The 22,626-nt window shown below is 45.8% G+C and overlaps 1 protein-coding gene across 3 annotated transcripts in view; it reads right to left on the reverse strand.

Annotated features, from left to right (window-relative positions):
- The window catches only part of UNC5B (unc-5 netrin receptor B), a 159,864-nt gene that overhangs the window by 23,044 nt on the left and 114,194 nt on the right, over window positions 1-22,626 (reverse strand). For 2 of the 3 annotated variants that reach the window (XM_034776034.1, XM_034776032.1), the window contains exons 3-7: window positions 13,332-13,475; window positions 9,680-9,783; window positions 5,730-5,910; window positions 4,507-4,674; window positions 3,637-3,801 (exon numbers count right to left, since the gene is read on the reverse strand). In XM_034776034.1, the coding sequence (XP_034631925.1) occupies window positions 3,637-3,801; window positions 4,507-4,674; window positions 5,730-5,910; window positions 9,680-9,783; window positions 13,332-13,475 (762 nt within the window). The remainder of the gene's footprint in view (window positions 1-3,636; window positions 3,802-4,506; window positions 4,675-5,729; window positions 5,911-9,679; window positions 9,784-13,331; window positions 13,476-22,626) is intronic. The other variant, XM_034776033.1, reaches the window with a different exon arrangement.

Here is a 22,626-nt window from a genome sequence, read left to right on the forward strand (position 1 = left end):
TTGTTTGCTTTCTGCTCTAATTCTTCCGCTTTCCCTTGGGTTGTTTTTCACTCCTAGTGTACCCCTTCCTCTCACTCATCAGATGGCTACACGTTCCTGGCAGCGCAGAGGAGCCTCCATGTGAACTTTCAGGGCTTCGCTGAGTACTGTGTGTGCAGAAGAGAGAAGCTTGGTTGCCAGGCTACTGTCTGAGCCTGTACACGTGAGCTTGTCTCATGGAATCTGCATTAGAGACCACCAAAGAAGCATGTGGGATGGGGGAGCAACTTGCAGGACATTTGCAATGGAGAGGATTTGGGTTCTTGAAACCTCTCCCGCCCCACACACCCTCCCGCTTCGCTTCTCTTCTTCCCTCCTTTCCCACACTGGGCTTGGGCTCACCCCCCAGGCTGGAAATCAGTAGTTGAAACATAAAAGCATTGTCCTGTTACATGTTAGGCTTTGTCAACATTATCCTGTGTCTGGTTTGCTGATTATCAAAGCTATTAGCCTTATGTAATAATAGCTTTCTCCCTCCTGGCCCATCCTCCCATTTAACTCCAGCTTGGACTGAAGCCTTGAGTTACAAGATGGGCCAGCACAACAGTTTCAGCGGCTGTGGACGGCGATGGCCACTAGCAAGCTGACCCTGTGTCAGGAGAAAGGGCTTTGTTCAGACCCAAGGTTGGCAAATAATCGGACACATTTACATGGGAACCCACCAGATATTTTTCCTTCATGTCTGGACTGTCCAAGTCTGATCCAGGATGGAAGCCCCTTTGTAAGGGCACTCCTTTGGTTTTGGTCTAAAGCATGAAGTCCCCAGCATGGGAACAATTATTTGTAGCCGTTGATATAAAACAACCCTCCCCACTCCTTTCCACACCCTGCAGGTTCGCTGCTGCAGGAAGCCCCTGTCTCAATACTCCACTATTTTCTTTTTCTCTGTGAGGCGCTTTCCGCCTGCTAAGTGTTAACAGCCAGCACCAGGTTGGCACCACACGTAGCTCGATTCTGCCTGCGAGCTGGACCCGACCTCTGCTGTCACAATGCCTTAATTTTCCCAACCATGAGCTTCTACCAGGCCCAGAAGGCACTGGCTTGCAAGATGTTTCTTTGAAACCACTTCTGTGGTTCAATCCGCCCCCCTCCTCCTTGCTCATTGTCAACATGGATCGACACAGTGAGTTTATTTAAGATGACATGAAGGCAGTCATACAGCGAGGAAGGGGTTATGATGCATTCCTAACTCATTCTTTACAGCAGATTACAGCACAGGGGGCATTCAGGGTTATGCTAAGCAAACGAGCTGCAAGGCACCAGGGCAGATATTGCTATAGAACAGGCAGGTGGCAGCACTGCCACTATTCCTGGCTGTTAAGTAGACTAAGAAGGACACTTTTATACTCTCTAAAGCAGTTTTTTCTTGTAGCACCGCCCCATGTTTGTAATTGGGACCATTCCATGGCTGCTGGTCAGGAGTGACACTAAGGAATGAGGTGAGTCCAAGGAATTCCAAATTCAGGTCAAGGAATTCCACCTGGATTGCCCCATGAAATGTATCACATTCATTTCCACTCAGACCTAGAATAGGGTTGGTATTTCAGAATATTTACTAGATCTATTTAGATCCCAAACGGGGAACAGGAAACATCCAAGCCCTTCTCCACTTCATCCGAATTCTAGAGGAGAAGGTTTAAAGCAGAGACGTTTTAAAGACTTCAGATTTTTGGCTTTACGCCAGGCCCTGGGACATAGACTTTATAACAATTGATTTAAAGAAAAAAACAAAACAATAATTAAAATCTTTTCTCACGGGGGATTTAGGTCATAAATTAAATGAGTTTGCTGGGTCTCATCAGGACACAAACATTGCACAGAGCCTGATCCAGTACTGAGCATGTGCAACTTTAATGAAGTCTGAAGAGAGATGTTTGTGCTCAGCACTCTGCACTTTGTGGGTCTGGATCAACGTTGGGAGTGGGTGACAATTTCTGCTAGAGCAAGAGGCAGGTTCAGGATGGGAACACCCAGGTCTGCCACGACTTGTCACGAAGTACAGTGATCAGAGGCGAAACAAGCCTCTCGTCACTGCTGAATGGTCCCCTTTTCTGTGGCACTAAATGGAACTTTCCTCCTGTGGGAAGTCAAGCTGTATATTCAACCCTTCCCAGGCCTGGGGGTGACAGGCAGCACTCAGTCTGCTCAGGAGAGGCCTGCGTTTAAACACTTGTACCTCAAGAAGTGGTGTGTGAGCGTGCAGAGTGGAAAAATACACAGAGGAGTCACTAAAGAAATTTAGGACTATAACTACCCCTGAAGAGGCATATTTAAAAGAAGTGGTTGGCCCTCTGTTCCCCTCCCTTCATCCCTCCTACCACAGTTTCCTTTCCTCTGGCAACATACATGGAGCACACATGCTTTTTTAAAGGTTAATGGACTTGGTAGTGATGGAAATTGATCAGGCATGGGCCAGGAACCTGCATGGGCCAGGAACCTGCTGTGCACATTCACTCTCTTTGGTGCAGCCAGTGACCTCCACTCTGCCATGTCACTAGGGATGACAAACATTTTGCTTTCTTTTAGCAGCTCATTCCTAGGTCCTTCCATAGCAGGGAGCACACCGCCGAGTGTTCTCAATGATAATGCGTACCATGAGGTTTAGGGTGTCAGCTAGATTTGAAGCCAGGTGCCACAGAAAGAGGCTGGTGCTTCACCCAGTGACCCATGCAGTCAACTTCCATCAACCTTTTGGAGCGGTAATCAATTGCCCACCCTAAAAACGTCTAACCTTCAGGTTTACAAGTAGTGTAGCAAGGCTCCGACTGGGCTAGGGGGCTGTGCCAGAAATCTATGCTAGCATCGCCAACAGGTGGGGAGTCCAGTAATGGTGCTTAAGAATATATCCCACATCCACCTAAATGAGTATGAATAACCTTTATTTCCTACAATTAAAGGGCTTTGTGGATCTTGCTGTCACTGCCTCTCCAAGTCAGCTGTGTGCTGTACATCACTGCAATCAGAATCCATTCCAGATCAGCTTGGATATCCACTCTGGAATTTCCCTGTGGTTGTCCAATGTAAAAAGCTTATGAAGTCGGCAATACTGTCAGACAGGCTGCCAGCAACCCTGGTCTATAATGTCACTTGCAGTAAGAGGAGCTTTAAAGTGGGTTTGGGTTTCTGGGGCCACCTGGAATGAGTCGTGGGGGAAATCCCTGGGAAGAGATGATCTTGAGCTGGAGTTCTGTGCCCACCCGGAATGGGAGACCAGGTACAGTGCCTGCTGCCTAGACCAGTGGTTCTCAAACTTTTCTACTGGTGATTCCTTTCACATAACAAGTCTCTGAGTGCAACCTCTCTTATAAATAAAAAACACTTTTTTGTATATTTAACACCATTATAAATGCTGGAGGCAAAGTGGAGTTTGGGGTGGAGGTTGAGAGCTCGAGACCCCCCCATGTAATAATCTCGCAACCCCCTGAGGGGTCCCGACCCCCAGTTTGAGAACTCCTGGCCTAGACAAAAGCAGAACAAACCCTTCAACTTGCAATGCCTTCCCTTTTAATAAAACCCTTTTAGCATGTTTTTTTTTCCTGGTTGTCCCTTTCCTCCCTCTCCCTCCCTCCGGTGCTGTCCCCACACTGGCTCACTCACTTTGCATGCACAGTCCATCGGTGCAGTTTTTGGAGTCCAGCAACACTCCGCTGCAGTCCTTGCCTCCGTTTTTCGGGGATGGGGCAGTGCATTCCCGGCTCCTCCAGTGGGTGCACTCCGTGCTGCAGGCTGACCACTTGCTCCACTCTGTCCAGGCTCCATCTACTGCGTTCAGGAGAGAGAGAGAGAGCGAGACAGAGAGAGCAATTCATTGAAGGCTTAGAGGAAGGAGCAGAGAGATTTGAATCAGTATTGTATATACAGCAGTCACTTGGCTTCTCCAATCCTAACAGATAACAATCAAAAGAAACCTTAGGATGAGGCAGCTGCTGCACAACCTCTGAATTGGAAGGTTAAGCCATTACAGAAATGCAGATCTGAATTGGCTTTAGCAGCCCAAAGAGCTGAGAACTGGAAGGTCATCTCACTGGTGGCTTGTTCTCTAGATGACAGGGCAGGCAAAGAAGGGCTTCAGCAGATCATTTGGGAGAAGGGCGATCTAGAAAAAGAGACAGCTCCACCAGCCTAGGTACTTGAGGGAGACCTTATGGAGGTCCATTGTATGTCAAGCCCAGTCCTGCAGTGGCCTGGGGAATGTAAGGTGCATGGCTGCTCTCTCATCTAGGGCCTTCAGTTTTCACAGTCCACAATGAGAGTTTTCAACAGGGAAAAGTCACTTCATACTAGTTGGAAGGAGGCTGCTCTGAGACACACGCCCCCTGACCTCCTGCAGATCCCCCTCCACAACACACACCATCTCCACAAGCCCCTGGGCAGTGCTAGAGATAGTGCTGAACTGGACAATCCAAAGAGGAGAGCACACACCCATGATTACAGCTGGCCTCAGGCTCTTGCATGAATTGCCCTTACCTGGGCACATCGTGGTACAGGCGATTTTCTGGAAGGGTTGCCCCTCACAGAAGGAGCCACCATTGAGAGGTGCTGGGTTGGTGCAGGTTCGGGTCCGCTTCTGCCAGCCACGGCCACAGCGGTTGTTGCATTGAGACCATTCTGACCAGGTGGACCAGCCACCATTCACTGTGTACAGAAAAGGAAACAGGAACAAACATGCTGCTTAAAAACTCAGAGCCCAGGAGTAACATGATATTCGTGTCCCAGCACCAGTCCAGCCACTTTTGTCCTCTCCCTCCCTGGCAGTCACTACAGCCAACAGGGAAAGCTACTGCTGGAGTGAACACTACAGTTTCATGGACCCACTTGGAGGGGTCACTAAACAAGGTGAGGGTTGTACCTACTCTTTTCCGGCTCCCTAGACTGATCCACACCAGCCAATCACCAGGCTCCCTTAATCTGACACATCCCCATTCACAACACTCCAACAAATAAACATGTGCCTTCAAGTGACCACCTCCCAACCCCAGCTGCTTGAAAAACCCTGAACATTTTTGAAATGTTCCTGGTTTCTCACCTCACTGGAGCTGCACTGATTTACCCCAGCTCTGCTGGCCTAGGAGTTTTAACTTCACAAATATTTTTGACTTGGAGAGCTTTTCAGTGGGACAGAGCAGAAAACGGCCACTATTTTGCTCCAGAAATTGAATAGAGACACATTGCTTGGACTTTTATCCTTTCATTTTAGTTCACTGTGGTTCGCACCCTCTGAGTTTTGCTTTGGGTTTCTCAGATGTGAAACTCAAAGCAAAACTCAGCCAAATCCAGCATGTCATCTGGTTTCCTTGCAAAACTTGTCTAGGTTTGCTCAAACGATGCAGCCCAGCTTCACTTGAAGCACCATGTATATATTTCAGTGAACCAGCCAGGTTTGTATCAAAACTAGCAACCAGGCAAGGCTTTTTTTTTTTTTTTTTTTTCTAGTTTCAGGTTTGCTTTCAAAAGCCTAAGAATAAACTTTAGTACTGGTATAAGCTGATGGAGAGTCTCCTTCAGCTCAAGATGTCTGTGTTTCTGATGCTGAATGGCATGAGTTCTACGCCTCACATCAGGCATGTGCATTAGCTGATAACTCTGGTACTTCTACAGATAAAGCCACAGATAATCATATTAGGTTTCCCTGGGCTTGTGGACACACACTATGGCTAATCCCTGCTTTCCTAAGAACAAAGGGTCAGTACCATAGACGATGACAGTGGCTGTGGTGCTCCGGCGCTTAGCCACAATATTCTTGGCCACGCAGGTATAGTTGGCGGTGTCTGAAAGCCTGGCCTGCTTGATTATGAGGTTATGATCTATGGTTATCAGGAAGTTGGTGTCTCGGGTGGTGTCAATAACATCCTCGTTCCTCAGCCACTCCACCTAGAAAGGCAGAAAAAAAGGGGAGAAAGAAAGGAAGGAAAGGAAAGACAGAGAAGAATAAAAGAGTTGACAGGGTTGGTAAAGTTATTAAAGAAAACAGAGGAAGGAGACAAAAAGAGAAAGAGAACCAGAGGCAATTAGATATCATCATAAGAAAGCAAGATTACAGAGTTAAAACATCCAGCGCCCATTGTCACTACCAGAAGTCGCCTGGCTAAATCTCTGAGAACACCACTCAAGATCCATCCTTGCACACCCAGGAAAAGAAATGATAAATAGCTAGGTGAGTGAGTGAGAAGGTGGTCTCAACCATCCTGCTCATTGCACAGGATGAGAGAAGGGGAAGGTGTACTAACAGGTGGCCAAAGAGATGTGAAGCACACTGGCTCTTTCCTGAGCTACTGTGATCTCCTAGCACACAATGAATGCTGGTCAGTGGGTGCAGGGATGAAGAGGCAATTAACATGGGATGTGGCTAATGGGAGTGGGGGGAAGGACTAGGAAAAAAATCCGAACGCCATATGGTCCCCACCACAATGCTGGCTTACAAATGGTGTAAGTGGGGTGTAAACCAAATCAGGGTCCAGTTGCTTTAATTATACAGGAAGAACCCTGCACTGGGGTGGTAAGGAAAACTACAAAGTAGAAGGTAATTTGATTGACACACAGAAGGAGACAAGCAGGAATAAGACTCAAAGAGAGGGGGAAATGAGCTCTGAAGTTGAAGCTAGACAAATTCAGATTGGAAATAAGATCTACATTGTTAACAGTGAGGGTAATTAATCACTGGACCCATTTACCAAGAGTCATGGTGGATTCTCCATCGCTGACCATCTTTACATCAAGATCGGATGTTTGCCTAAAAGATCTAATCTAGGAGTTATTTTGAGGAAGTTCTATGGCCTGTGCTATACAGGAGGTCAGACCAGATGATCACAATGGTCCCTTCTGCCCTTGGAATCTATGAATCAGAACTAGGAGTGAGCAAGGTATAGCCCTATGAGGCGTGATGTCATCATGCAGCTCCTCGGTGAGTCCATTGCTGGGACTGTGCGTTCATGGTGGTCACACTTTGAGCATGAGTTGGCACATCTCCCTGTACTCAGATGTCCTCCAATCAGTAGAGGGGAGGTGCTCTGTGAGATGCAGCAATCAGGTCCTGCTAAGCACAGGTGCCTTTGCTTGCTTTGCCCAGTTGTTGCCTTAGCTTTGTTTGCTTTAGCATTTGCAGCGTCATGTCTAGTTGGCTCTTCCCCCCACTGTCAGAGTTTATTAATATATCCTCCTTCGGTGGGGACAACTGAGTGCACACCACATATCCCACTCAGGTTGTAGTGTTGCGGATTTGTTTCTGCTGTGCACTAGTGCAGGCTACTTGGGAGGGGTATGTGCAAATTATGTGTGACGGAGTGTGTGCATGTCTTTCTCTGAGAGAATTAGTATATATAGGAGAGAGCTCAGAGAGTGTTAGTTATTAACTGTTTGTACTACAGTAGCACCTAGAGGCTGCAACAAGAAATTGGAACTCCACTGTGCCAGGCACTGTACAAACACACAGTGAGAGACTGGTCCCTGCCCTGAAGATCTTACAATTTAAGTTGACAAAATAGCTCTGGAGGGAAAAGGTAGGCACAGAAAGATAAAGTGACATGCCCATGGCCATACATCAGATCACTGGCACAGTGCCAGGAACCAGGAATAGAACCCAAGTCCCCCAAGTCCCAGTCCAATGCTCTCCCCACTGAAGAACACTGCCTCTCTAATGTGTGTAAGTATTTCTGCATCTGTCAGTGTGCAGGGGCTTGTTAAAGTACATGCGGGCGTGAAAGAGAAAGAAAAATATAAAGATTTAAAATAACCTTTTAGGTGTCGCTTATTTACACATTATCAAAAAAGTTGCAAAGGTCAACAAATTCCATCCAAGAATGAGGCTTGCATTGCCTGGAGATATGCTGACAGCATGAGGCATGTGAGTTTTGTTTACCTATCAAAACCAAAATCAGGGGTTTTGTTTACCAATCAAGAACTGTTCTCACCTTCCCTACAAGCTGGGCTGGCACTAGCCTTGTTTGTCCATCTAATTGCTTTTTCTATGAGAGATGACAGGTCAGAAACTAATCTCACACAGAGCACACTCATGGTGATGCTAATGGTACTGCACTGAATTATTGGAGCAAGGAGGAAAGGTGACTGGCCTTGGGGAAAGGCCCTGCCTTGCTAGGAGAGTCCATGAACTTTTCTTTCCAGGCCTCACTCACTCATTTTTACCCATAGCATTTAAACAAACCATTCTGTGCTTTCTTTTCTTCCAGATCACTCCTGCAAGGGGTTAATGGCAGATGAGCATGTACAGGAAGGAGGCATGGGCTGAACAGGTATTGAGGTTAAGTGTGTTATTAGATGTCAGAATAACAGATCCACTGCCCAAAATAAACAGTTTTGCTGAATAATGGAAGCTGACGGCCTACATGAGGCCATCCATCATGGCCCCAATCCATCTGCAAAGGTGTGGCCAATCTATTTCATATGCTCTCTCCCTCGCTCCTCACTGGAATTTAACTGGCACACTGCTGAGGTGTTAGCAAGGTGTTGCAAGGGACAATGGGGAAGATGTGAATGCTGTGGGCTGACCGGAGTTTGGGGGAGGCCGCATCCCCAAAGGTGGCTTGGAAATAGCTTGTGCTGTTTTATTAATGGATCACGATAGTGAATGTAGCAGGCTGGCTAGCAATTATTCACCTTCATGATCAGGCCTCATTGAAGCCACAGCTGTGTCCAGCTGAGGGAGGCAGGGAGGGCAGGTGGGAGGGGTTGGTTACCAGTAAATTCTCATAGCCTCTGATTAAAGAAACAAAAACCACAGCAGGAAAAGGGGAAGGGCAGTAAAATCTATACCAGAAAGCGGCGTCTGCTAAAACTGGCAAAATACAAGCTATGCCAGGAGTCTTGTAAAAGCTAGTCCAGCATCTGCCTCCAGCAGGTGGAAAGTTATTTCCAGCAGTTACAGGTGCTCTCAGAAACAAGCCAGCAGCTCCCGCAAATCTAAGAGGGTGGAGTCTCTCCAGACTAACACCACCAGGACAGCCATAAACAGAGACTGCAGCTGAGAGAGGTAATGTGCTTAGCATTCCTTCTTTCCCTCCTGGACTGCAGGAGTGTTTTCATGAGTCAGCCTGAATAGTGGTGGGGCTGGCAGCTGGGAACTGAAATGGTGTCGCTCCTGCTGGAGCAGGGAAGTCGGTTTTATTGGGCCAGTCTAGCCCATTACATCCCTGGGGGGCTACAGCCAACCGAGGGCAGGCAGCGTTCCCTAGGGTTTTCTGCCCGGGGAGGGCAGCTCTAGTCATCTGTGGAGGGATGCCTAAGAGCCACACCACCATAGGCTGTGGTAAATCAGCACATCCCTCTGCTCATCTGACCATGCCCCATCCCCTGCCAGTGCTGCCCATTTTTGAGATGCTGCTGCTCGACTGAAGGCCCCCAGTGGACTGGAGATGGTGCAGCCTCCCCTGTAGTAACCCCTCGCTAGGAAGAGGGTTTTGTGCTGCTGAGGGTTGTCTGCCAGGGTCAGTGTCAATGGAAAATCTGGTCTATTTGGGCAAAGATGCTGGGGGAAAATAGCTGTTCTAAAATGTAAGAGCACTCAGGTGAGTAGAGTTTTTCATGTGGGAGTAAAATATGGTCCCCAGCATGCTGGCACCTTCTACCTAGTGTGGCCCCTCAGGCCAGCTCTCCTGTTGGGAGGTGTGAGAGAGATAGCATGGCTTACCTCTGCCGTTGGCACCCCCTCCGGGGGGCGGCACTGCAGTAACACCTCATGTTCCAGTGGAACCTCTTTCCCTAGAGGCTCCTGGTCAAAGTTCTTCCTCAGGTCTGAGAAAGAAAAATGAGCCCCAAGTGTTATCAGCCAGTGACAGGAATGGAGCAACCCACAAAATCTTGGGGATACCGTATATGGACAGAGGAGCCTGCAGCGAGATAAAATCTATGAGGAGTTTATTGTAACATAGCCTGCTGACCAGCCACCTCAGAATTCCCAGGGATTTCCTGTCTACCACCTCCACCCTTCTTTCCTGGTAACACTACTACCTGCCCCACCCACCCAGCTGGGCTCTTTGCACCCCAGTTTATCCTTGCCAATGTAAGAACTGTTATTTCCCAGGTGCTTGCTTGTCTTCTAGATGGAATCATATTCCAGCAGAAAGAGGACAAGTCTGCCAAAGGATGTCTCAGAACAAGGGCTGACATCCACTTGCCCATGGATAAAACATGATTTTGAGTGCTCTCCCATTCCTGAAATGGGATTCATTCTCCTTCCCTTAAATGAGCCGTTCAGAGCAGGCAGAAGGGGGGGACGTTCTGGTCCGCTATTGCCAGAGTGGCATGTTCCTGCCGAGAAACTTCACATTCTTTCATCAAGATCAATCCAAAATGAAGAAGTCTTGTGTTTCTGAAAGGGGACCACTGAAGTACGGGCTTGCTGCTTTGCTGCACTAGTGAAAAGAGGGACTGAGCATCTGGCAGTGCATGTTGGAGCAGCTTAATTCACAGGGGTGATGTACCATTATGATCTGGAACTCATGCTGTCTAGTAGGTAGCACTGTGCATTTCAAGGAAATCCATGGGCCAGATTCTCAAAAGAGCTCAGCCCCCAAAAGCTCCATCTGAGGCACCTAAATGAGACACAACATTTTCAGAAGGGCTCTGCTTCCACTTAGGTCCCTAAATGAAGTGGTCAGATTTTCAAAAGAGCCCATCTCCCAGTAACTCCCAGGATCTGGGCACTTTTGAAAATCTGGCACTGTGCCTTTGTCAGACGTAAATTGCAATTATTTTATTCGAAGTGAATTATACATAAATATTGTATATGTTAAAATTTGGAATTACAGAATATGCAATGACATGGTAGGTCAGATAGGGTCTAATATGAAAGAACTGGGCCTAATGTATATAGAACACATATGTCCTTACTCATGATCACATGGGATGTTAAAAGAAAGAGGACAAGCAGTCCAATACACCACCACATGAAGGCATGCATGCTGTACATTCGTGGGCTACGCTTAGCAGGGGAAAAGGAGCAACTGATACTAGTTCTTCCCTTCCTCACTAGATGGCGCTGCAATCCATAGGAATTGCTTCCAACAAGCATTGCTCCAACTCGAGCTAAGTGTGATTGGTCACCAACTTTTTTTGTGATCCCCACATCCCTCCTCTTCCCGCCTCCCCCCCCCCACGCACACACACTTTTATGGGGTGTATGACAAGCGCAGGCTGACTGCCACAGGGCTACTTCGGGAAACTCAGAAGTCCATTAGCAAATGTCACCGAGCTGGGAACCATTTTGGAAAGGAGACAAGAGAAGGCTTTTCATGTAGCCTCAAAGCAGGCAAGTTAAAAAAAAAAAAAGTGCTGTGTGTTCCTAAGAAACAGACAGCTTTTTTTCCTAGCTGTGGCCTTACTGTCAACTGAGAGCAGGAAGCATCACTTTGTGTCAAAACTGCCTTGAAGGCTGAGAACATTTCAGTTGCTGCAGCAGGGGAAAAGAAACTGCTACAGATAAAACAGCATAACAGTTTCCACCCTAAATAGCCCTGCTTTCAGTCCCTCTGAGTCTTCTGGAGGGAAGGCGGCACTGCAGGTGCACACACAGCTAACGCAGCTGCCTCGTGGAAAGTTACAAAGGGGCTACTGTACCCTTTGTCAGGTGTGCAAGAGAGAGGCCCACTAAGGCTAGGTCTACACTACCTGCCTGAATCGGCGGGTAGAAATCGATCTCTCGGGGATCGAATTATCAAGTCTCGTCGGGACGCAACAATCAATCCCCGAATCGATGCGCTTACTCCACCAGCGGAGGTAGGAGTAAGCGCCGTCGACAGGGAGCCGCGCAGGTCGATTTTGCCGCCGTCCTCACAGCAGGGTAAGTCAGCTCCGATACGTCGAATTCAGCTATGCTATTTGCGTAGCTGAATTTGCGTATCTTAAATCGACCCCCCCTCGTAGTGAAGACCTGCCCTAAGACTGGTCTAAACTTAAAACTTAGGTCGACATCTCTATGGCACTCAGCGGGTGAGATATCCACATCCTCGAGTGGCGCAGTTAGGCTGACCTAACCCGTAGCGTAGCTAGGTCAGTGGAAGAATTCTTCCCCCAACCTAGCTACCAGCGTGCAAAAAGGTGGTGTGCCTATAGCGACGGAAAACCCCTTCCATCGGTGTAGGGTGCGTCTAGATTATGGGGCTATGCTGGCAGATGTACGGCGCTATCCAGGGCTTTGGAGCGGAGCCCGGAGCTGGAGCGCAGAGCAGCTCCGGAACAGTGGAGCTGCAGGTTTTTGCCTGGAGCTGGAGCGGAGCTGGAGCACAGCTCCAAAGTCCTGGCTATAACTATGCCATTATAGTTCTCATAGTGTAGCTATGGTCTAAGATGCACCTAGGAGCTCTGCAGAAGGGAAAGGTGCATATTGCCTTGCTCAGCTGTGTAGCTAGTGCATACAGGGAAGGGGACTCCCTTGTGCAAGCTGTACACAGTGCAACTGTAACATATTCTTAAAGTAGGTTTCCATATGGACTTTCAATATTCGGCATGATGCTTCTATAGGGAAGCATCTTTAATCACAGAACAACTTCCCTATTGGCAGAACTGAAATTTACACACTGCAATGGACTGTTTCGCCAGCTCTCCCCCTGTCAAGAGAATCACCTCTTACATCCTTTGGGTGGCAGAATAGCCCAGTTGTAGAGTTCTCCCACCCTAAGAACGCATGAGCTATTCACTTGGTAAAGGAAACAACACAGGAGGACAAGCCAGGATGTAGGATTTAAAGTTGCTGAATCAGGCAAATCACCTCTGTGGCTGAGGTGCTAACTTGTCAGGCTTCTAAAAATAATGAAGCACCAGGTAAGTGCTGAGCATGTTGAAAGTGCTATACAAACATTAACTAATTAATTACCACAACACCCTAGTGAGACAGGTAAGTTTATCCCCATTTACAGGTGTGAACACTGAGGTACAGAGAGGGTACATGACTTACCCAAGGTCACACCTTGAGTCAATGCTAGAGCTGAGAACAGTTCTCAAGAGTTCCCGGCCCTAATCCTGTAACCACTAGACAGCACTGACCCTATCCACTAAGTCCAGCAGGGTGGTGTAATGGGGGAATGAGGCTCTGCCACACTGAGTGAACCCCACTGGCTCATTAAATGGGAGCATCTACCTCAGTGGTTATCCTGGGTAAGCTTACTTATGGTGGCAGGCAGTGGGAAAGGAGGAGCCATGGAACTATAGTGGGAGGAAAATCCCCACTAGGGCAGATGAAAAGGATTTCCCACGCAGGGCGTGGGGACAGGCTGGCAAGAAGGAGCAAGTGACAGAGATAGGGACAGGGGCTGCGATGAATGAGAAGTGTGTATGACACCTACACGCTATCCGGACGTAGGCCCTTCGGCTTTTTGTGGTCCCAGCAGAGCTCCATGCCACACACTGACACCAGTAATCTTCTAAACCAAAGAGCTCCTCCACCTGCTGCCGGGAGACCTCGATCTGGACCTCCCGCACCAGCATCCCTGGAAGGAGAGACAACAAAACAGAGGGTTAAGGAGGCCAGAATGCTGAACCTTTATGAAATAAGCTGCATATGGAAGTATACTGTGTGTGAGCATGTGTGTACTCACACACACATGCACTGATTGAAGGGGAGGAAAATGATGGTCCTGCAGCTCGAAAAAGGAACTTGAGAGAGGGATGCATTTGATGAGAGACACAACCCCTTCTTCATGAGGCAGTCATCTCCTCTCTTCCTCTGCAACCACTTCTTCTCTTGCCCCATCTTCTTTTTAAGGGCTTGACCCAGATTCTGATCCATGCCAGGATCCCCTCCACCCACACACACTGTTTTAAAGATGACACTATGTTTCAGGATATGCTGGTGGTTCTGCTGCATTGCCATTTAAGGGTTTTTTTTTTTTAAATCTCATCTCAAAAACAAATAAGCTGAATATCCTGAGTTCGTAACACCACCATACCCTATTAAAACTGAAAGATTTAAAAACATCGCATTTGCTTTTTACCACTGATTCTTGCTTGTTTACTTTTTACATTTCGCCCAGGCAGGGCAATGAAAGTAAAGTAGTCAATTTCACTTTTGTTTCTAGCCAGGTTCGTGTCAGGTTCCCTTCCTGGGTTTTATGTACTACCACAATGCTGAAAAGTTTGGGTTCCAAAACAAGGCAGGGGAATGTTTAAATCCAAACAAAAAATCTTTTTCCATTGGAATTTTTTTTTAAATCTACACACATTTCTGTTGAGCTCACTTTAGGCCCCCATTAAATCTTGTTTCTATATAGAGTAAATGTTGTGTCAAAATCACCCTGACAATGTCCTTTTAAAGTGCCTGTCTGCAGCTGACAAGGACCCTTGGACATATTAAAGCTCCGATGATGCACATGGTGCCACTGCACCCAGCAGAGAGGCCCTGAAGGCACAAAATGGTTTGGAAATAAATCACGTGACTGCTCATATTTGGTAGTGAAGTGAGGTGGGAAGAACAGTATGTCAGCCCCTCACAGTCTGAGAGAGAGAAGTGGCCGCTGAGAGGAGATGAAAGAGGGAGGTGAGGACTCTGTCTCTTAAGCTGCGAAACGCAATCTAGCTGAACTGAACAGGGTCATGGCAAATGGTCAAGTGGGTCAACTTCTGAGACTATTTCTGGTCACATGAACATGTCTTAGCCAGCTGACTGTGTTTAGTCATCCCAGGGTGTGATAACTTATATGAGGAGTCACTATCAGAATTTGGTCTTGTTTAAAATAAATCCCCAGTTACTATCTGTATAGACTAAGGAATCTGTTTTATTGCCTCAACAATACCAGGCACTGATACCTTAGCCCAGGGGTCGGCAACCTTTCAGAAGTGGTGTGCCGAGATTTCATTTATTCACTCTAATTGAAGGTTTCACATGCCAGTAATACATTTTAACGTTTTTAGAAGGTTTCTTTCTATAAGGCTAGGTCTACACTACCCGCCTGAATCGGCGGGTAGAAATCAATCTCTCGGGGATCGAATTATCGCGTCTCATCGGGATGCGACAATCGATCCACGAATCGACGCACTTATTCCACCAGCTGAGGTAGGAGTAAGCGCCGTCGACGGGGAGCCACGGAGATCAATTTTGCCGCCGTCCTCACAGCGGGGTAAGTCGGCTCCAACTACGCTATTCGCGTAGCTGAATTTGCGTATCTTAAATCGACCCCCCCGTAGTGAAGACCTGCCCTAAGTCTATAATATATAACTAAACTATTGCTGTATGTAGAGTAAATAAGGTTTTTAAAATGTTTAAGAAGCATCATTTAAAATTAAATTAAAATGCAGAGCCCCCCGAACCGGTGGCCAGGACCCGGGCAGTGTGAGTGCCACTGAAAATCAGCTTGCGTGCCACCTTCGGCACGCGTGCCATAGGTTGCCTACCCCGCCTTAGCCTTTCTGTGTTTTTGTACAAACCTAGTCACATCTACATCACATTAAAAAATAAAGGAAAGGTGTTATTTTAGTAGGTGTCCCACCCATGGAGAAACATATAGAACATTCTCGTCCTCATATCTATTGTTGAAGAAACAAAACAGGGTATATTTCACAACATATTCCATACATGTATCCCTCTCTAAGATCACTCATGTAGCCACTCTGCCGATGGGAGAGAGCTCTCCCGTCGACATAATAAAACCACCTAAATGAGTGGCGGTAACTATGTCAGTGGGAGAGTGTCTCCTGCCGATATAGTGCCATGCACACGAGTGCTTTCGCTGGCAAAACTTATGTCACTCAGGGGTTGTTGGTGGGTTTTTTTCATACATCTGAGCGATACAAGTTTTGGCAACATAAGTGGTAGTGTAGACATGGCTTTAGTATGAACTGAGGAACACGCTTTGTTCAAAATGTATAGTGCCCTTCTTATAACTCTTTCCATTCCTTAATATATTTCTATTGCATTGACAGAACAAGATGGAAACCTGAAGGGTTGCCTAGTGGTCTAGCAAAGTCTGTGTAACTTAATAGATCATGTGCTAGCCTTGCATTTTAAAGGCACAGACTTCAAAGCCATGTGCAGTTGTATATTTTGTTAATTAAAATTTTGGTTAATTTATTTCCATCAATGCAATTAGAAATTACTTTATTTGTAATCACCTTTCTATAGAAAAAATGAGACACTTGAAACAAACAAAAAAGATTTCCCATGGGAAAAAAAGAAAGTTTAGGGAAGAAAAAAAAAAGCCAAGATTTTCAGAAGTGACTCATATTTTGGATGCCAAGATTCTTTACACACTTCAAAGGGATCTGATTTTCAGAGGGAGGTGCTCAGCGCTTTCTGAAAAATCAGCCCTTTACAATATCTCAGTTGGGCACCCAAGAAGTCAGATAGCCCCAAATCACTAATCATTTGTGAAAATCTTGGCTGAATTGTTTAACCACATAAAGAGGGGTTATAGCTTTAAACTGCCATGTTAGAACAGTAAACAATCAAGTTGAACAAGACAATTGGGACCAAGGCGAGTTTATGCATCTTAGCAGTGCAAAGTTAACACTCATGTGTCTTGCTCCCCATGGCCATTTAAATGGAGAGCCACTTTCTAGCATGGCTGCTAGTACAGATGTTACCTATTTTTCTGTCTGAATTATTATTCTCTGATTTGGCTTATTTTCATTTTTTCCACATAAAATATACTAAGATAAACTACAACACTTTTAAAGTATGTTTACATCAACAAAATTTGTCATAAAAGTTATAATTCAAAGCCCATATTTCTGATCTGTAGCTAAGGACATTGTGTTAAGGGAATCAAACTTTACTATGTTAAGTTGAAATGGGCAATTTTGTGACCCCTCTCCCCTTTGTAGTTGTTCTATCAATGCATATTGGACACCTGATATGCATACTGTTAGCAAAGTAGGCCATCTTGATTTTAGCTTCTTTTCTCAGGATGGCTGCTGGTCAGATAAGCCAGCTGCCTATAGTTTTCTTACAGAGGTTCAGTATTGCCTCTATATGAAAGTTGGATTCAGTTTTTCACTTATAGTTGCAATTCAATCTCAGTGAAGAACAAATGTTTTCTCCCCAAATTTACAGCACCTAATCTGTGAGTGAAGATTGAATTTTCTGAGGACTGTCAACTAAATCTGTTACTGCATTTATGAGTTAAAATTATAAGAAATGGGGGTTTTAAGAAAATTTTCCCCAACGTGAGAACATTTTCCAGACCCCTTTTGCTCATAAATGAAAGTTTTTTTATCCTTCAGACTTTTCATATAGCTAAAACTCATTGCCAAACGCCTTCAAATATGCCTTTGAAGAAATTAGGTTCTAATTAAGCAAAGTTATCAGCAATGTTTCCCTATGTTTTCCATTATATCAACAACACTCCCTTACTCAAAATGGCCACTATTTCCCATGTTATGAACATTGAGATGTAAGAATTTTATGAACACTATAGGTAACTAGTCAGTAGGAGGAAGTTATTGTATATTGGGGTTATTTGAATTTCCTATGTCACAGATCAATCTAATTTATACTGGGGGAAGTGGACTGTTTATTATATATCCATAATCTCAAATTCAATAGGGTCCAATGCATGAAGGCCATGTAATGGCTTCCCAGATAAGAATGCCTAAGCACATACTTGCAAGACAATGGGGCAAAGCGTTAACTTCAAGATCCTGTTTCAACCAGCTGCAAACCTTGTTTTGCCATAGCATGGAATTACCAGATCAAAGGGCTATAAAGAGTTAAAGTGACTTGATCCTGCCAAGTGGGGACGGGAGGGTAAGTTACCAGGGGCTATCCAGGGAGTTGTCAGAGAGCTCTGACAGGGCACAGGGCTGAAACTGAGAGGCTCTAGGGAGAAGTCTGCATGGAGTGAGTCCAACCAAGGTCCCCCTGTGGAAGATGGTTATATACCTGGTAAGCTTAAGACACGCGTATAGTCCATTATATCGTTTTTATGATATGTTTTCTCCAAAATGCTTTTGTTCTAAATAAGTAAGTGGATTTAAGGAGGCTGTTTGGTCACCAGTTACCACTGTCATTGAGAGCTGCAGGGTCTGGACATAAGTCAGACTTACTGAAGCAACTCACGGTTAATGCACAGGAGAATGCAATCCAGGGCCCAGTCAGTCAGAGTGGGAGAATGACAGAAATACAGGGGTGGACAGGACCTCGAGAGCTCTAGTCCAGCTCCCTGCGCTGATTCCATTCCCAGAGACGGGTGACTGCTACAGACCTGACATTTAGAGGGCGTGCGCTCAGAAAGACCGGGAGTAGTCAAAGGTGTGGTCTGCCCAGTAACTGTGGAAAGCTGCTCATGGCCTCAGAAAGGTGGCCACTACTTCAGCAACATGTAGGCAGTACCCGTTAAAAGCAAGCAGTCACCACGTGTCATTACTTCCAACAGGAGTGAAGCCACAAGAAGTCACCACCTTACTACAATGAAATCGCTCTTGGTGGGCTTTTTAGCTGTATTTTTCTCTCCAAGGTAACCACCCACCTTCTGAACTAAAGATTCTGCACATTTCCACTTGAGAAAATGAAGCCCCTTTTTGAACTGCAGAGCATAGAAGAATCACTGGAGACAACCAGCTTCTCTATTTTCTGTGGTATGTAAAGTTCCAACTCTGAGCAAAGATCCATGATGGAATTATAAACAGAAAAGCACTGCCAGCTAGTTACAGATATAAAACACATAGTTACTACAGCATTCGCTGCTCTAAATGTTGCGTACAGCTCCATGCACTGTTACCTTTATTAGAAGGTTTAGTTTGTTATCACACCCTTGCTCATATAAGGTGCCCATCTCCCTAGCTTCACTAAACTCCTTTGCATTGCCCCTTGGCTCTACCACCTCTGAATCACACCTGACATTTGGCTCCTTTAGCTAGTATGATGGTCACACAGTTGGAATTATAGCAGTACGCAGCAACTAGCCTCCTGGAAACGTAAAGCCTCCTGCCATCCTGAATTCATTTGATATTCATACTGGTAATTTAGATACTAATTAAATAAATTTACCCATTTCATATGGACTTTTGCAGAAGTTCAACAGTGCAGCACGCATTTCCTTAATGGACACTTTAATTATAGTTATACGTTCATTCTAGATAGAAAACTGAACACCGCAAACAAAAACAAAAACTATCTGCTCAGGAACAAGCATTTTTCCTTCCTACAATCACTCATCACTTATGATAGAACAACAACTCTACTTCATCCCCACACACCTTCTCCGGGTAATCCCCAGCTGGGGGAGATAGCTGCCCTGCATGAATCCAGGAGAGGGTTTAACGAGATGTCTGACTTGTGATGTACCTCCCTTCAAAGCAGCCACCCATCCCAAAATTGGCACAACTATCCTAATTTTTATGGGGCTGACCTGCAACTTGTAAAGACGGCATGCAAGATAAGTAAGGAATCTTGAGTGCATTTATTAGGAAATCTAGGTTCAGATTTTTAAAGGTATTTGCGCATTCCTGCACTCAGCATTGTAATGCCTAACTAATTTAGGAGCCTAAATTCCACTTTCAAAAGTGATTTACACCCTTAGGTATCCTAATCCCATTGCTTATCAATGGAATTTTGGCTCCTAAGTGCCTAAAATCACTTTTGAAAATGAGATTTTGGCTCCTAAATCAGTTAGGCATTACAATGCTGAATGCAGCAATGCCTCAATACCTTTTAAAATCTGGGACATAGTGAATAAGGTGCGACTGGAAGGCGTATTCAAATTCAGTAGAATAGAAAGTGACTGGGGAATCCTGTAGGAAGAGTGTAAGTAGGGAATAGCGGACTGCAAATCCTCAGGAAAAGAAAAATGCAAGGAACAGGAAAAGTGGCTTCATGAAGAACTGCTCAAATATCTCAGGTTTCAATAAACAGTCTTCCCTTTACAGAGTAGTTTTGGAAAGGCAACCAAGCAAGAACTCACAGAACTGAGTGACCTCCCAGTTAAAACTAGATGGTGATGATATGAGGATGATGGAACAGGAAAACATTGACACAATTAAGAAGCTCTTCATAACAGGCAGGTGAATGAAATACTTATACATGTGAACATGCACAAATCAGCTGACCCAGATGTCATGTACCACTGACATTTGATTTTGAAAACTAATGGAAACTTAAACATAGACTGTGAATGGCTATTCAACTAGAGAAGCAGTTTCTCCTCCCTTGGTGTTCACACCTCAACTGCCAGCAGAGCACCTCACCCTCCCTGATTGAACTAACCTCGTTATCTCCATACTGATTTATACCTGCCTCTGGAAATTTCCATTACTTGCATCTGAAGAAGTGAGGTTCTTACCCACAAAAGCTTATGCTCCCAATACTTCTGTTAGTCTTAAAGGTGCCACAGGACCCTCTGTTGCTTTTTAATGGAAACTTTGGGAGGTACTGATTGCCTGGAAATAAGAAACTATAATGCTGATATTTTAAAAACAAAGAAGAGTGGGCCTGGTAATTACTGTGCTGTTAGTAAAGTACTGGTAAAAATATTGGGGGGGGGGGGGAATCATTATCTAGGGGCTAATGGGATCATGAACAATAGACATTATTAATAGATTTTAAGGCCAGAAGGGACCATTATGGTCATCCAGTCTGATCCCCTGCACAACTCAGGCCAAAGAACCCCAACCTATAACTTTTGCATCAACCCCGTAACTTCTGTTTGAGCTAGAGCATATCTTTCAAAGATATTCCATCTTGATTTAAAGACTTCAAGTGATGATCACTTCACCACATCCATGGGCTTATATAGACCCATAACTTATAAGAGAAACTTGATTGTTATTTTTTTTCAGGACACAGTTACAAAATTAGTGATGAAGAGAGGGGTAGATGTAAAATATTTAAATTTTAGCAAATCATTTAATTATGTCAGAGCAATAATTCAACCAGTTCATTATCCTGTCTCTGACAGTGACCAGAACCATGAGGATTTCAGAAGAAAGTGCAAAAAATCCAGTAATGGACAATTATGGAATAATATGCCCATAAGATACATTTTTCCTAGTCCAGGCAGCTACTGGTTGATTTATGCTCTGAGCATGAGAGAGTTGATATCACTTATATACATTTTAAATTCTACCTATGAACATTCTCACTATCCATTAAAGATCTAATTGTTTTTTGAATCTGACTAAGCTCTTGGCCTCTGATACCCTTCACCAATGAGTCCTGAGGATTGATTATGTGTTGTGTATTTTCTTTTTATCAGTTTTAAATGCCTTTCAATTTCATTAAATGTCCCCTCATTCCTGGATTATGAGAAAGATAAATGCCAGTGCCTGACCTACCTTCTTTAGACCAGCCATTATTTTGTATAATCTCCCTTTCTCGTTCGTTTTCTCTCTAAACAAAAATCTTGATCTTTCCAATCTCTCTTCAGCCAATTTTTTTCCCTGCCTGTAATCATTTTCATTGCCAGCCTCTGAACCCCTTTGTATTTCTGCTTTACCTTGTTTGATATAGGGTTGGCAAAACTGAATAGAGTATTCCAGGTGAGGGTGATACCAAGGATTTATATAATGGCATTATAAAAGTCTCAATATTCTTTTCTATCCTATTCTCTAAGCATCCTGTTGGCTTTTTTGGTTGCCACTGCACACAGAACAAAGCTTTTCAATGAGCTGACCCCTAGCTTTTTTTCCTGTGTGATTCCATTTAATTTAGAACTCAGCAAAGTGTGTGAGTAATTCACGTTGTTGCTTCCAACGCGTCTTTGTCAACAGTGAATTTCATCTGACATTATGCCATCCATTCACCCAGCTTTGTTAGGTCCTTCTGAAGTTCCTCAGAGCTCTCTAGATTGACTATCACAAATAAAGTTGTGTCATCTGCAAAGTTTGCCACCTACTTGTTCAGCCTGTTCCAGACCATTAGTGAATATGTTCAATTAGAGAGGAAGGAATGTCTGGTGGTTAGAGCAGGGGTCAGCAACCTGCGGCACATGTGCCAAAGACGGCACGCGAGCTGATTTTTGATGGCACGCTGCTGCCTGCCGGGGTCCTGGCCCCCCCCCCCCCCCCCCCCGCCCACCGATTTCTCCTGCAGGAGCAGGAGGCAGAAGCTTGGTCATGCCAGCAGCCAAGCTCCCCCCTCCCCTGCTTCTCCTCCCAGCATGGTGCTTTCCTGCCCCTGCCCCTTCCCTTCCCTCCTGCTGATCAGCTGATCGCCCTTGCAAGGGGGAGGGAGAGAGAAGAGGTGGGGACGGGGCCCTAGGGAAAGGGATGGGAATGGGGCATATCCCCTCCAGCCCCCTGCTGTGAGCACCCCCACGAGCTGAGCACCCCAGCCCTCTGCCCTGACCTCTGAACCCCCCCCCACACCCAGCCCTCTGCCCTGATCCCTGAACCCCCTAACACACTTCCAGCCCCCGTTCTGACTCCTGCACCCCCACACATACTCAGCCCCCCCACACCCCATGCCCTGACTCTTGCACCCCCTGCCACATCCCCACCCCCACCCTGAGCACCAAGCAGGAGCTCCTGCACCCCCCATTCCCACCTGCACCCCCAGTTTGGGGTCCCTGCCCTGACCCCTGAACCCCCCCCACACACCCAGCCCTCTGCCCTGACCCCTGCAGACCCTCATACACACCCAGCCCTCTGCCCTGACCCCTGCATCCCCTCACACACACCCAGCCCTCTGCCCTGACCCCTGCACTCCCTCAC

Source organism: Trachemys scripta, chromosome 7 (genome assembly GCF_013100865.1).
Source record: "Trachemys scripta elegans isolate TJP31775 chromosome 7, CAS_Tse_1.0, whole genome shotgun sequence".
Lineage (NCBI taxonomy): Eukaryota > Metazoa > Chordata > Testudines > Emydidae > Trachemys > Trachemys scripta.